The 12,892-nt window shown below is 44.0% G+C and overlaps 2 protein-coding genes across 4 annotated transcripts; both read right to left on the reverse strand.

Moving 5' to 3' along the window:
* Nucleotides 1–500: 500 nt before the first annotated feature.
* LOC123144189 (ADP-ribosylation factor GTPase-activating protein AGD12) lies at nt 501–3,796 on the reverse strand. Of its 2 annotated transcripts, XM_044563238.1 has the most exons (10): nt 3,617–3,793; nt 3,446–3,548; nt 3,167–3,218; nt 2,558–2,642; nt 2,285–2,360; nt 1,732–1,895; nt 1,401–1,515; nt 1,191–1,307; nt 1,006–1,101; nt 501–883 (listed from the first exon to the last, which is right to left on the reverse strand). In XM_044563238.1, the coding sequence occupies exons 3-10, from the start codon at nt 3,201–3,203 to the stop codon at nt 602–604; spliced, it is 972 nt and encodes a 323-aa protein (XP_044419173.1). In that variant the 5' UTR covers nt 3,204–3,218; nt 3,446–3,548; nt 3,617–3,793; the 3' UTR covers nt 501–601. The 2 variants fall into 2 exon arrangements, with proteins under 2 accessions (XP_044419173.1, XP_044419174.1); XM_044563239.1 differs by lacking the exon at nt 3,446–3,548 and having other exon boundaries at nt 3,617–3,796.
* A 3,796-nt stretch (nt 3,797–7,592) lies between these two features.
* Nucleotides 7,593–11,319, reverse strand: LOC123144190 (probable calcium-binding protein CML21). Of its 2 annotated transcripts, none has more exons than XM_044563240.1 (5): nt 11,109–11,319; nt 9,669–9,908; nt 9,183–9,382; nt 8,602–8,776; nt 7,593–8,025 (listed from the first exon to the last, which is right to left on the reverse strand). In XM_044563240.1, exons 2-5 carry the CDS (start codon nt 9,862–9,864, stop codon nt 7,916–7,918), a joined length of 681 nt encoding a protein of 226 aa, XP_044419175.1. In that variant the 5' UTR covers nt 9,865–9,908; nt 11,109–11,319; the 3' UTR covers nt 7,593–7,915. The 2 variants fall into 2 exon arrangements, with proteins under 2 accessions (XP_044419175.1, XP_044419176.1); XM_044563241.1 differs by having other exon boundaries at nt 9,669–9,901; nt 11,109–11,309.
* Between the last annotated feature and the right edge of the window lie 1,573 nt (nt 11,320–12,892).

Below are 12,892 nucleotides of genomic sequence, written 5' to 3' on the forward strand. Positions count from 1 at the left end.
CGCGCCCGAAGAAGCAGCCCCCGCGGCCCCTGTTCCAGGCGAGGAAACGAGATCCCGCCGCCGCCGGCACCGCGCGGGCTTTGCCCGGCGGCGCCGGCGGGAGGAGAGGAAGGAGGTGGGGGCTGGGTTCGGCGGCGGCTAGGGTTGGGCGCCCGGGTCGCCCACGGGGGGGCGACACGGGGCTCTTCTCTCCTTTAAAAATCTTTTTTTGGAAGAATTTTACTTCCCCGGCCTCTGCACCAACTAGGGATGCATACGACCATTTTAGTATGAGTACCAAGATAAACATGGTCCTCAGAATTTTTTTGAATGAGTATCAAGATATTTTTTGATGAGTGATTCCACCACACACCAAACTTGATCTTCAATAAATGGGGGAAAACCCATGTACATCACCTGTCAATTCTAGGAATTGAACTCGGGTCGTTAGGCTGCACAACCGCATGCCCAACCACAGAGCCAAGGCTTGAGTTCAGGTTATGTTTGTTATTGCCTACTACTAGTAGCAAAAATTATTATTTTTCCAAAAAAAGTCGATTCAATGGATCCTTTGCAGCAAAATACAAATCAAAATACAAATTTGCCATCGTATCCGGATCCTCTAAATGTTTAGAGCCATCCATTCCATCTCCACCGTCACCTCCCCCGACTCGGTGTGCTGCAGCTTCAGAGTGACCTCCTGCTTCACCTTGCCTCCGGTCACCATGACAGCACTGTCGGCGGTTAGAGCGTTGTCGCCGGACTTGAGCCACCGGCCGATCTGGATGTCGCCGAGCAGCTCTGGATCTCCAAAGGATGCTGCCGCATTGATCATGGGCTGCAGGTCGATCTCGGCCTCCCCCATCAGGTCGTCCTTGGAAACCATATCATGGTCCAACACTTGCTGGTTGTGGTCAAGAGTTGATAACAAAAGGATCTTGTTAGAAATGTAATTTTTAGCCATAAGATCAGATCTGAGTTTTGCATTTGTTTCTTAGTGCTAGGTTCTCATGAGATTATTGTTACCAGCTTCAGAGGCCCGTACTTCTGAGGAACAGAGAGCTTGAGTTCTTCATTCCAGACGGGGTTCAGGTTTCCTTTGATCACTGAAGTCTGTGCTTTCTGTACACAACAATGCTCAATGTTCAAATTTGCTAGATGACTGCAAGAATGTCCAAATCTCGATGTCAACAAGCTCGCTATGTGATTACCTGTTGTCCGAGGGTCAAGACGACATAAGGGTCGCTGCTAGACATATCTCTGATAGCTAATTTGGTGCCTCCGATGACTTTGACATTCAGTATCCCGATGAACTCAACCATGCCAATCTGCAGAGAGGAGGAACATGTTATATGTATAACATCCTAAGAAACAGAAAGATTGTGTTAGTTACTTAATTTGCAATCTTGGGGCAGCCTTGCCTCACTCTTGGAACTAGCAGAATGTGAGTTAGATGCTTGTTTTCCGGCATCACTAGGATGATTAGAGACAATCCGTAAGCTTGGCTCCAGGAATTCTTGAAGTTCATATTTGGACCTGAAACATTGAGACAGTGGCTAATGAATAATTAACACTGGTAGTAATATGGAGTTCATGAATGAACCATTTTATCGATCAGATTGTAAATGCCCTTCATGGAGTTTTTGCAAGGTATACAACCATTTGCTAAGTTATGCTAGGCGATCAAACTGGAAACTGCAAGGTATAAACTGAACCATAAGGAAGTTCCATCTGAGAAACAAGATGAAATACTTGATAAACTTTTGTCGCTCTTCCTGGGCGGAATCTGGGTGTGGCTTGCGGTAGCCTTCTGGGAGAAAGGCCTCATAGATTGCGTTGGCTTGCGAGTTTCCACCAACTTCTACCATGGAGTCAATTTCATCGTCAGACCACTTATCTAGTGTCACTGACATGACCTGAGCCAAGGGAAAAAAAAGGTTAACTTACGACTTGTTTGGAACTCATTGATTCTATAAACCAGCTCATTCCCAACAGTTAAATTGCAACAAAACTGATATGCTAATGAAGGTAAGTGTGTTCTATCCTGCAGCTATCTTACATGATGCATGCTACTTGCAACTACAAACATTGGTTGCAATGTTAATAATCCCTCTGTCCGAAATTACTTGTCGCAAAAATGGATGTATCTAGACGTATTTTTAGTTCTAGATAAATCCAATTTTATCCATTTCTGCGACAAGTAATTCGGGACTGAGGGAGTACTAGTTTACACACTTATTAGTTGATAATTAAAAAAAGGATAAATACACACATAAGATTATTATTGAGTTGCAGCTAGTTTAACCTTTGAGATATGTGTACCGACACTTCTGTGAACGCCAGAACATTTTACGCATATGAATACTCCAATATTAGCTGACCTGTAAGGAAATACTCGGTTATTTGCAACGAAACATGAGTGAATAAACAAAAATAAAGAAAATTCTAGTACTTTCTTGTGCAAAAGCATATCAGAACCAAAAGGGGGTACGTATAAAATATCAGAAAATGATGAGAATCAGGCTGATAACTAGCTAGTAATTCTGTTTGAATAATGATAGCTTAAATCGTGACTCACGCCCAATTGGGATCAGGTGCGCTGCAGTCAGCACAAATGCGATTTTCACTTTTCTGCAATAACTCCTTCAGCTTTGCCATCTTACCTGCAATTCAAAGGTGAAATTTGAGTTCATGGTGCAAGATGGATTGGGCAAGTGACCTGATTTGATCTTAATAGCCAGCACTCGAATATCTAAGAGATACACATATCTGTGTATATCCCAAGTTCGCGCATGACTGCTAACATTCTTTCAAATCTCCCCCCAATTCATTTACAATAGTGCTCACTGCTCCACAAGTAAGTCTCAGTCTCGTGTCACACGAACATTGCCACACCGCACACATGCCCAACCATATTACTTTTTAGAAACTAACTAGCTTTTGCCAAACAACACTACCACAGCAAGGGTGCTGCATTGGCGCGACGGGGTGGGCGTGCGGCAGTGATATTTACCACCATGCGTGTAAAAATGTTTGAATTCAAGAGCTATTAACTGGAATAGTAACAAAGCGGCCAAATGACGAAAAAGAAGCAGCGGATACGCTATGCCGTTTGCTCCTGCATTTCCTTTGCAACTCCAAGATAAGTCAGTCCTGCTGTATATACTGTTCAGAAAAGGGTCTCTACCTGAAGCCATCCCAGCATCACCATGCCCTCCACTCATCTCAGCTGCCAGCCCCTGCAAAGATGTCTTGCACTCATCTTAGTAATGGGGATCATGCAGATTTAGCAGTTTCCTTCCAGAATCAGTTAAGCAAATTGGGGAATTCAATCCACCCACCCAAAAGAAGTTCAGTTTGCAATCAAGCAAGAAAGGATGAAGGAACTATTTCAATATGGGCTGAACCCCTTTCGATCTATTGATGATACATGATATCCATCGACATTCCAGGAGGATAATCCTACCTTCTATGGAATCCAACGGAGGACCAAGACGAATTGTCATCGTCAAGCCATGTTGTAGTACTACGGCAGAAACGAAACCAAGAAATGGTCTTGTTTTTCCCTCCTATTAGGATCGGATCATATGGAATCAGAGATTGGAGAAACCAAGAAAGAATTTGCTGGGTTGCCTACCTCGGATCTCTCCCCTTCCGGTTGCCTGCGAGAGGGTTCCTCAGGGCTACCGACCTGACTCCTCAGATCTCTCTCTCTCTCTCTCTCTCTCTCTCTCTCTCTCTAGAACAGCTGCGGTCCACGTGGCCTGGTCGGTAAACTTCACCTAATACGCAGTACGCAGATTATAAATAACTTGGCTTTGCGCTTGGTGTTCATGCTACCTTTGACTTGTATTTTTTTTAAACATAGTACAGATATAAATGCTCACATACACGCACATACACTCGTCCGTATGAACACATGCATATGACTTGCGTTGTATATGCTCTGTTAAACTAGTGCCTTATCATCCTGACCCTTCGACAGTTCATCATTTGCCTCGTGGCTAAAAATCTGAGGACTCATTTAATCAAACAGATCGAATCCCCTTCTTCTCCTCTCTCTCCTCGCACAAGGACCGCGACGACGGCTATGCGAAGGCAGCCGGAGGCGTGCGGCAGTGTCGGTCTGAGGTTGAGGGTGGCTGGATCTGGGTGCTTAGGGGCGGCGTGAGGGTGTGATGACGGTGCACAAAATTGCTGACGCGACGGCGTTGCAGCCTAGTGTTGCATGCACGCGCCCTCAAGTTAGGTTCCCAACCACCTGTTTAGGGATAGCTTTTTTTCTGTTTGGTTGGGTAGGATGTGCAAGTGGTTGAAGATAATCATTTATGTGTTTGATTTAAAGGATGAGTGATGGATAGAAGTTGTGGTGACTGAAGAGGATTTGTAGCCCCCTATATGAATATGGGGAAGACTTGTACATGATCTGTTCTTAGATGAGATCAATGAGATCAATCATTTTGAAGATACAAAAAATGTTAAAAAAATTCTGAAAAAATTTAGAATCATACATCCATGTTTGATGTACAAGCTCAAAAAGTTTCAGCTCCTAATTTGAACTAGACTTAGAGAAACAAAAAGACAAAATAAGATGTGAATAGTGTCAAATACTATTCATCCCAAAGCTGATACTATTCATAATCGAATTTGTCTTTTTCGAATCTTTAACTGTAGATCGAGTTTTGAGCTGATTTTTTTTGGAGTTGTAGACATACCCTGCAGGTATGTTGTACTTTTTTTTCAGATTTTTTTGGGTTGTCTAAATGTGAAATATTTGAGTTGATCCTATGATCTCACATAAAAGGCTGATCCTATACAAGTCTTCCCCATATGAACATTATTTCAAAAAATACCGGGAAATAACAAAACTGGGATTTTAGGATATGAAATCTGGGTGTCTACTTTCATGTGAAATTTGGTGAAAAAATACCAGAAAACCTATCGTGATAAAAAGACAAAAAAACTCTTATGTATAGAAACAAACTGTTTGGATGGATTTTAGTTTGGACTGTATTTTCTTCGTCATAGATACATTTTCTGGTATTTTTCTATGAAACTTCATACGAGAGTAGATTGGGCGCCAAGGTTTGAGATCCTAAGATTTCAGATTTTTTTTAAATTTTCCTGGTATTTTTCGAATTTAATTTTCATATAGGGGGTGGAGCACCCATGTGCTTCTGTGTATTTTCCTTGTGGTGACCCTTTTTGTTGAGTTGGTGAGATTAGCTCATAACTACAACATAAAAATACATGTTGATTTCGACAGCTAAAGAACTGGCAAATCATGTTAATATTTATAGACTATGACGTTACAAAAAGCACTATTCAAATTACATGTTGATTTTGACGGCAAACAAATCATGTCAATATTTATAGAACTCAGTTTCGCTATACCATTTGTTTGGTTACAGATAGAATTGGGTGGTTATACAAGTTGTTTGGTTCGAGGGATAGAACTTGCAAATCATGTCAATATTTATAGGTTGCTTGGGTTCCCCCGGGATCCTTGCGTTTACCTAGGGGCCGAAATCCACGCAGAGACATTCGTCAGGGAAACGAGCTCGACATTTCGACTACCAGTTCGAGGTAGGCCTACCCGAACCCTGCTCTTTCCTCGAGTAGAGGTCCCACGCCTCGATACTCGTGGAAAATTTCCCCGCTTCGTTCTTCCCGCACGATATGAGCTTGCGACCCTCCTCCGCCTCGCTCCGTCTCCCTGTGGCGTTGCCTTCCGATGCTCTTCTATTCATCCCCTCTACCACCAAATGACCATCCCAAGGAGTAGATCTCCCCCGTGGAAGGAAGGGGATCACGTGTGCTCTAGAAAGCTCCCCTATCGGGATTTAGTACCTTGAGAACAAATATGTAAAACAACATCTGCTAGGAAAAAAACTAAGATTAGGCACCAATCCTGCTAATTAACTAACCCTAGATGACTAGGGCAAACTCTCCCCTCCAAACTTCACCGGCGAGCCCGTGGATTCGCCTTCCCTTTGCCTGCCGCTCCGCCGGCTGGTGGCAGGGAGGAAAATCCCGGTGCCTCGTTTCAGTTAGCAGTTTAGGTTAGGGTTTTTTATTCCCCGCAGGTGCGGCGCTCGGGCGGATGGCGGCACTTCTTCTTCGAGTTTGTCTTCAGGGCTCCGATCCTCCTCGAATTTGTCCGTATGGACATAGTCGACGAAGCACTTGTGTAGATTCCCGCCGCCTCCTTGGGGCGGTGAGATTAGGGTTTCTCGTTATGTTATGAGATTTGGTGTCAGATGCTCTTCTTCTCATGCGTTGCTGCTCAGTTCCTTTGGACCTGCTTCCGCGAAGTGGTCAGTGGTCGTTGGTGTAACACCAACTTCCCAGACTTGTTGGCGGAAATCCAAGCATCAGTACCCCGTCACCGCCACATTAGGTGGTTGTGCATCGGGGTTCTACCTTGGACGCTCTGGACTATCCGTATTAAGCTTGTCATCCAGCGGGCTCCTCTTCGACGTGCCACTGGCATGATTTTCAAAATGTGTGGTTATTTGCAGCTTTGGCGGCCGCTTAGCCGCCCCCAGGACCGGGACGCCATCGACACCCTCCTCGCCGACCTTCGAGCGATGGCCTTCCGCATGGCTCCTCCGCTTCCGCCACCACCCCGGGAGCCAGACTAGGCACGCAGCTACCTCGCGTCGCAAGACCTTTGGACCATCCCTTGGGCTCCTGTCGGATGTTTCGTGTTTTATTTTCAGGGTTTGTTGAGTTGTGCCCTCAATTGTACCCTTGCTACCTCGTGTGTGTGTGTGTGTGTGTCTTCGACTTTTCTGCGTGCGTGAGGTGTGAACTTTTGTTTGGATGTTTGTGGTTTGGGCGGTTTGCTTCATATATAAAGCTGGGCGAAAGCCTTTTTCCGGTAATCTATGCAAGGGTTCAATGACGACGACTGCAGCTCCAGAGCGTCGGACCTCAGGGGCACATGCACGAAGACTTCCTGGCTTTTATCGACAAGGTAAGCCGGCTCTAGAAGGGGAGCGGTGACAGCAGCGCGTTCTAACGGTAGTAGTTGTCGTTCGGTGGTTTCAGAATCTCGACGTAATTTTTATTATGTTTGAAGTACTTTGTTCTTCGATGAACTTTTATAATAGATTTGATGCTTTTCAAATAAAAAGGGATTTAGTATCCTCGGCGTTCTCTCCTTGGTCACCAACAAAGCCTGAGACCGGTGCTAATACTTTGAGCGCTTGTTCCGTTAACACCCCCTTCCCAGAGGGATTGGAGGGGATTGACAAGCCCTGACATGGATAACTCTACCATGTATCTGTAACGGTAACGGTATGAAAAATATCGCTCTTTCTACAACAGCATAAGCGCCTAAATGCCAGTGAAATATACTTGCAACTCGATATTGTAATTTTGTTACGCCTAAATGCCAGTGAAATATACTTGCAACTCGACATTGTGATTTTGTTACGCCTAAATGCCAGTGAAATATACTTGCAACTGGACATTGTAATTTTGTCGCGCGTGCAGTCGTGCATCTATCAATGCAGAGGGAGGCCACGAGAGCAATAAAGCTCGTCTATTATCTAAGGAAAAAATGTTTAGTTTGTTTCTTTCTTTAAGGAGCAAAAAAAAAAGTTTGATTTCACCCTAAAAAATTGTTTAATTTCGATGGAAAGAAGACCACCTCTCTTCCAAACTTACAATTTTGCTTCCAATACCCGAGCGCACAAAGTTTTCAATGGCATGGTTATCTATGATCAGACAACACCAAAGCACAAAGTTTTATCACCAAATCCTCTCAACAACTTCGGTTCATTTCTATTAACAGAAACATAAACAGACATAATTGGCAAGGCACCAATGAACATTTTAAACTACTCTTTCATTATCATAAGTAGGAAAGCTGCTGGAGGCTACCGAAGGCTGACTTGGCCTATTCAGAATGGCTAATCTTCAGCTGCGCTCATTCATCATCGTCGTCATCTTCATTATCGTCGATCCCCACCCAGCGAGTAAAGGCAAAAAGAAACTCCTTGAAGGTCACCGTTCCATTCTTGTCCCAATCCATTTCCTCTGGAACGACCAAAGACTAAACATCAGGGTGAACATAAATGAGGAAACTCTCATAATATGGGCTGGAATAAGCACTAAGCACCAAACCTCCTATGCAGTTGTTGAACTTAAACATAAATTCTTCAAAAGCCAAAGCACGAAGGAATATAAATAAACTTGGAAGCATCCCTACCGCAGAGGCTTGGCACCAATGTTCCAAAGGAATTTAGAATTGCCAGCAGCTTGAGACTTCTATCGATTATTTTTTAACCCAAAAAGGGTTGCCTATGTCACAAGGCCATTGCAAAGCAAGTAGAGAGAGGTGGTAATTCCAGAAGAAAAAACTAGAGAAAGGAAGTGAAAACATAGTCATAATTGTTTTCACCACCAGATTTACTTTCTAAAAGTGTCCTTTTGAACTACAGATTCCTATAAAAGCAATGGTGCAGCAGCATAACATGTCTAAAGCCGATTAGCATTTGCAATCTAAAGTTAGTTGAGAAACCAAAGATTAACCAACACAAAAGCATGAGAGTATGTGTAATGCTTCAGATTTTATAGAGGATTCAATATGGTGCTGCAGGGGAGATGACTCACCAAATCTTTTCACGCCTATGCGTCCAGAAGAGCGTTCTCCTGCACTGGTCTCATTTATCGCTTCTATCACCTCATTCTTACTGACATATCCATCTTTGTTCTTATCCAAGAACACAAATGCATCAACCAACGTCTCAAAAGTTGGCTCAAGGTTACCTAATCCCATTCTTTTTCTCTAAAGCAACACATCAAGGACATACCAAGTCTCCTCATCAGAACAGAACAAAGAAACATGTAAACTAGGACCCCAGTGCAGAAGTCTGACATATCTACCTAGCCCTTATATCTTTCATGATTTATACCTTGGACAATTTTTAAGTACTTCTCTTAAAGTATTTTATGGAACTTCACATAATTTATATCTTTACTGAATAACCTGATCCAAGGCACTTTGCAAGTGATTCCTACTCCTTATGTCGATTATTTAATGTAGAAAAAAATCAATGTTGCTTTTATGAACTGGGTCATGTATTTCTTGGTAATTATAGTTCTAATATGGTGTAGCAGCAGCAGTAAAGCACCAAGTAATAGCGAGAATTCTGAAAGCAGGTGTATTTTATATATAGAAGTATGAAGGATACTGCTTCTGACACAGCTGGATCATTGAGAAGATAAACAAGGCACAGGAAGACAATGAACTCATTGAACTTCATACCCATGTGCTCATATATGTCACACGCTTCAAATAGATCTTTAATCTCCTCATCTGTGAATGAGATATCCAGCTTTTGGAAACAATGCTTCAGTTCTAATTGATCTATTTCACCATTTGAATCTTCATCTGCAAAATACAGAACATTATTTGTTAGAGCATGAAAAAGAAAGATATTAGGAAAAGAGAGAACAATAAAGGATAGTATGATTTACATACGAAATTAGTAGTAAATTACTATACAATACGAGAAATCAAAATTATCCCAAGTAGGTTAAGTTCAGAAACTTCAGAATTAACGGATCTCAAACTAGTTCTCAGACTTGAGTTTCGAAATTTTGATGGCATGGTAGAATAAAAGGTTAACACTACCAACGATAGTCGACAACTTTACATACAGGGGGATAATGCTCACCAAATTGCTGAAAGATAATCCTGCAGTTTCTCAAACTCTCGTCGATTTTAGGGAACTTCATGATGACACTGTTGAATGACCTCAGAGAAGTCCCTTGTTGTGCCCTCTGCTGCATGGCATCAACCATCTTCTGCTCTAACTTTGTAGCTGCTGAACTGTACCTTGGGGTGTCTCCCTTTCCAATCACACCCCCCATTTCAGCGAATTGCTCTATTTTGTAGAGTGGTAGAAACCTGTTACCTGGAAATGTACGTAATATCAGGGATGAGAGCTGGGCATAACTAACTATCCTTATTCTGAGGATATTTCTCACACATTTAAGGGCAACTGAGCTTGTAAGCCCGCCAAGCCACCAATACTATAACAATAGACGCCAACACTAGAAAACACACACATTGATATCCACTCTTGACTAAAACAAAGAAGAGCAAGATCTTACATATGTGTATATACGTTAGTTGACTGCCTAACTCCAAATTGAACATAGCTCTTCTAAAAGTGACACTAGGAACTAAATAAACTCTCCTAGTTACTGCCGGGAATCAAATACATTGATTACACAGTCATAATTTAACGTTCATGGTCAAAGGTGTGCGACTGAGTTCAGTTTCAGGTGCCTCTGGAAGAAAGAATGGACATAGGGGATAACGTAGTTGAAAAGGAAACTTGATGAAGAGCAACGGCAGCAACAATGAAAACAGACAGTTATGGTGCTTGAGGTGTTACTTGATCTCCCTGGCCGAAGCTAAAGGCGGCACAAGGCTGAAAAGCAACAGTGTTGCCAACTTGCTATGACTAGCAGCATGTGGCCAATGAGGGCCAAGAAAGCATTCATCACATCGGCCTCTCAAAAATTGGATCTCCCTGTCTAATTCTCAGCATTCCAGTATTTAGAATTATGTAACAGTTTGGATGATTGCCTTGTGGCCATGCGTTTCCGTCAAACATGGCCACAATTTTCGCTTGTCAATATCAATACACACATCATCATAAGTTAAAGGACTCAACCAACACATTATATTATACAAAAAAAGGCCATAACAACATCACATGTTCACAAACAATAATAATAATACTAATTGAAAAGGCTGTCATTGAAGGAAACAGCGTATCAACAACGAATAATCATAGTGCCTTAAACCGATTAATATATATTGCAGAAACATAAAATTAAGATAAATGGAAAGGCAAAAAAGTCAATGGCAGGACCAGCAACAAAGAAGTAATTTAACAAAGACCCCACGACGAGCCACCAAATTCACCCAATTTTTTTTAGAAACCCACACATCCACACCGTACCCCCCGCCGGGAACCAGAACGTTGTCATTGCACCGGATTCCAAATCGGTATGTCATCATGCAAAACAGACGAGGATTGAGAAATCACGGAGACCCGGCGGGAATGGGCAGAGATGAAAGAACCGAGAAGCGGGGCCCTTGCCTGGGCGGGAGCTCAATGCATCGATCGGAATACCACGGCGAGGAGGTGCTAGGGCGGCGGGGATCGATCGGTCGGTCGGGGGAGAAGGAGCTCGATTGCGCGCGCGGGGATTGCGAGCCGATGCGGGGAAGGGGGAGAGCTCGGGCGAGGATGGAACGGAGGGAGGAGGGAGGCGTGGGGTGGGGGAGGGTTGGGGGCGAGAGCGAGCTGGGTGCGCGGAGCGAACGAGGATGGTGTGGGTGCGGTTAGGGGGGCCGTTTGGGCCGCGGGGCCCACGACTCGTGCTGCTGCTGACACGTGGGCGTGGGCGCCGTGCCGAGTGCCGACTGCTGACGCGGTTTTTAGCAGGTGGAGTAGTATCCGCTCAAACCGGGCACGAAAGACACCATTTTTTTGGCTCCGTTTCAAGCTTGAGCTGTTGAGCACTGCTTCGTGGAGTTGTAGCATGATTTGATCTTTTAAACTGTGCGAAATAATCATATTTGGCTGCACTTAAAGCTGCAAGTACATTCCTAAAAAATAAACCCAGAAAGAAAGGTTGTCGCTCTCGCGGGATGGCTTGGCTTGCGATGTACACTGGCGGCCCTCGTAAGTGCCCGACTTCGCGTCGGCGCGTACTGTGATGCTCGTCGGCGGTGAGCTCTGGTTCGTCAGGACGCTCTTTGGGTCGTGCTCTTGAGCACCAAGGGCTCGACGATGGATGCCCGTTTCGACCGTGAAGTGGAGGTCATTGACATCGGGGACATAGTCACCTTCCCGTGTCATTTTGCTAGGGTTAGAGACAGGTTGCAGGTATCGATTCCGATGAAGCGTACGGCGGTGCAGGAGCATCACGGCAAGCCAAGACGGTACACGCATAGAGCGGCTATGGCGCACACCAACACGACGCATGCTGTCAAGCCAGGGATACTAGGCCGGGCCCGAGCTCGAGTCCAACCCCCGCCGTGGCGAAGGCTTGACACGTGGATAAGGATCTAGCCCACCATGCGACACAGGTGGCCTCTCTGGAGGTATAAATTCCAATCCCCGCTGCCCCGTTGTGTTGGATGAGGAGTAGCCGATCTCGCTCTCGCCCACTTTTGGACAACACCGACGGCCCGACACCACCCAAATCCAGATCTCCACTGTAGCGATCCGACCTCAAACGGTCGAATCTCTGTGTATAAGTGTCATCCCTGGATCGGTAATACTGACACACACAGTATTTGAAGAATTTATAACAAAGTTCAATCACACACTTATTACATCGAATGTCTCAAAAGAGAACTTATTACAATAATATGGCTTAAGATCATCCAAATAAGATAACTGCGGAAGCATCAAAGATAAATGAGTCCATCAACTCCAACGGCATAGCTGAGTGCACGACAACGACCTAGCGCACCTTACTCTTCATCTGAAAAGTCTGCAACATAATACGTTGCAGCCCGAAAACGGGTCAGCATATGGAATATGCTGGCAAAATAACACTGTAGAGCAATGAACAAGATAACAGGTAACACTACATGCATATATGGCTGGTGGAGGCTCTATGGTTATGAATTTTTGCGTAAAGCCATTTTTCCTTACTGCAAAGGAATATATTTTATTTAACTACAAAGTTGGTTGACAAATATTGAGAAGGTTCCTCCAACTCAATCCCAATTAAGGCAATATTAACAACCCAACAAATTAAATTAAGAGTGATGAGATCAAATCAATAATTCAATTATCAGATACTCAAGATGTCCATAACCGGGGACATGGCTAACCATGATTAGATTGTACACTCTGCAGAGGTTTGC

The sequence above is a fragment of the Triticum aestivum genome, chromosome 6D (assembly GCF_018294505.1).
Source record: "Triticum aestivum cultivar Chinese Spring chromosome 6D, IWGSC CS RefSeq v2.1, whole genome shotgun sequence".
In the NCBI taxonomy this organism is placed as follows: Eukaryota; Viridiplantae; Streptophyta; class Magnoliopsida; order Poales; family Poaceae; genus Triticum; species Triticum aestivum.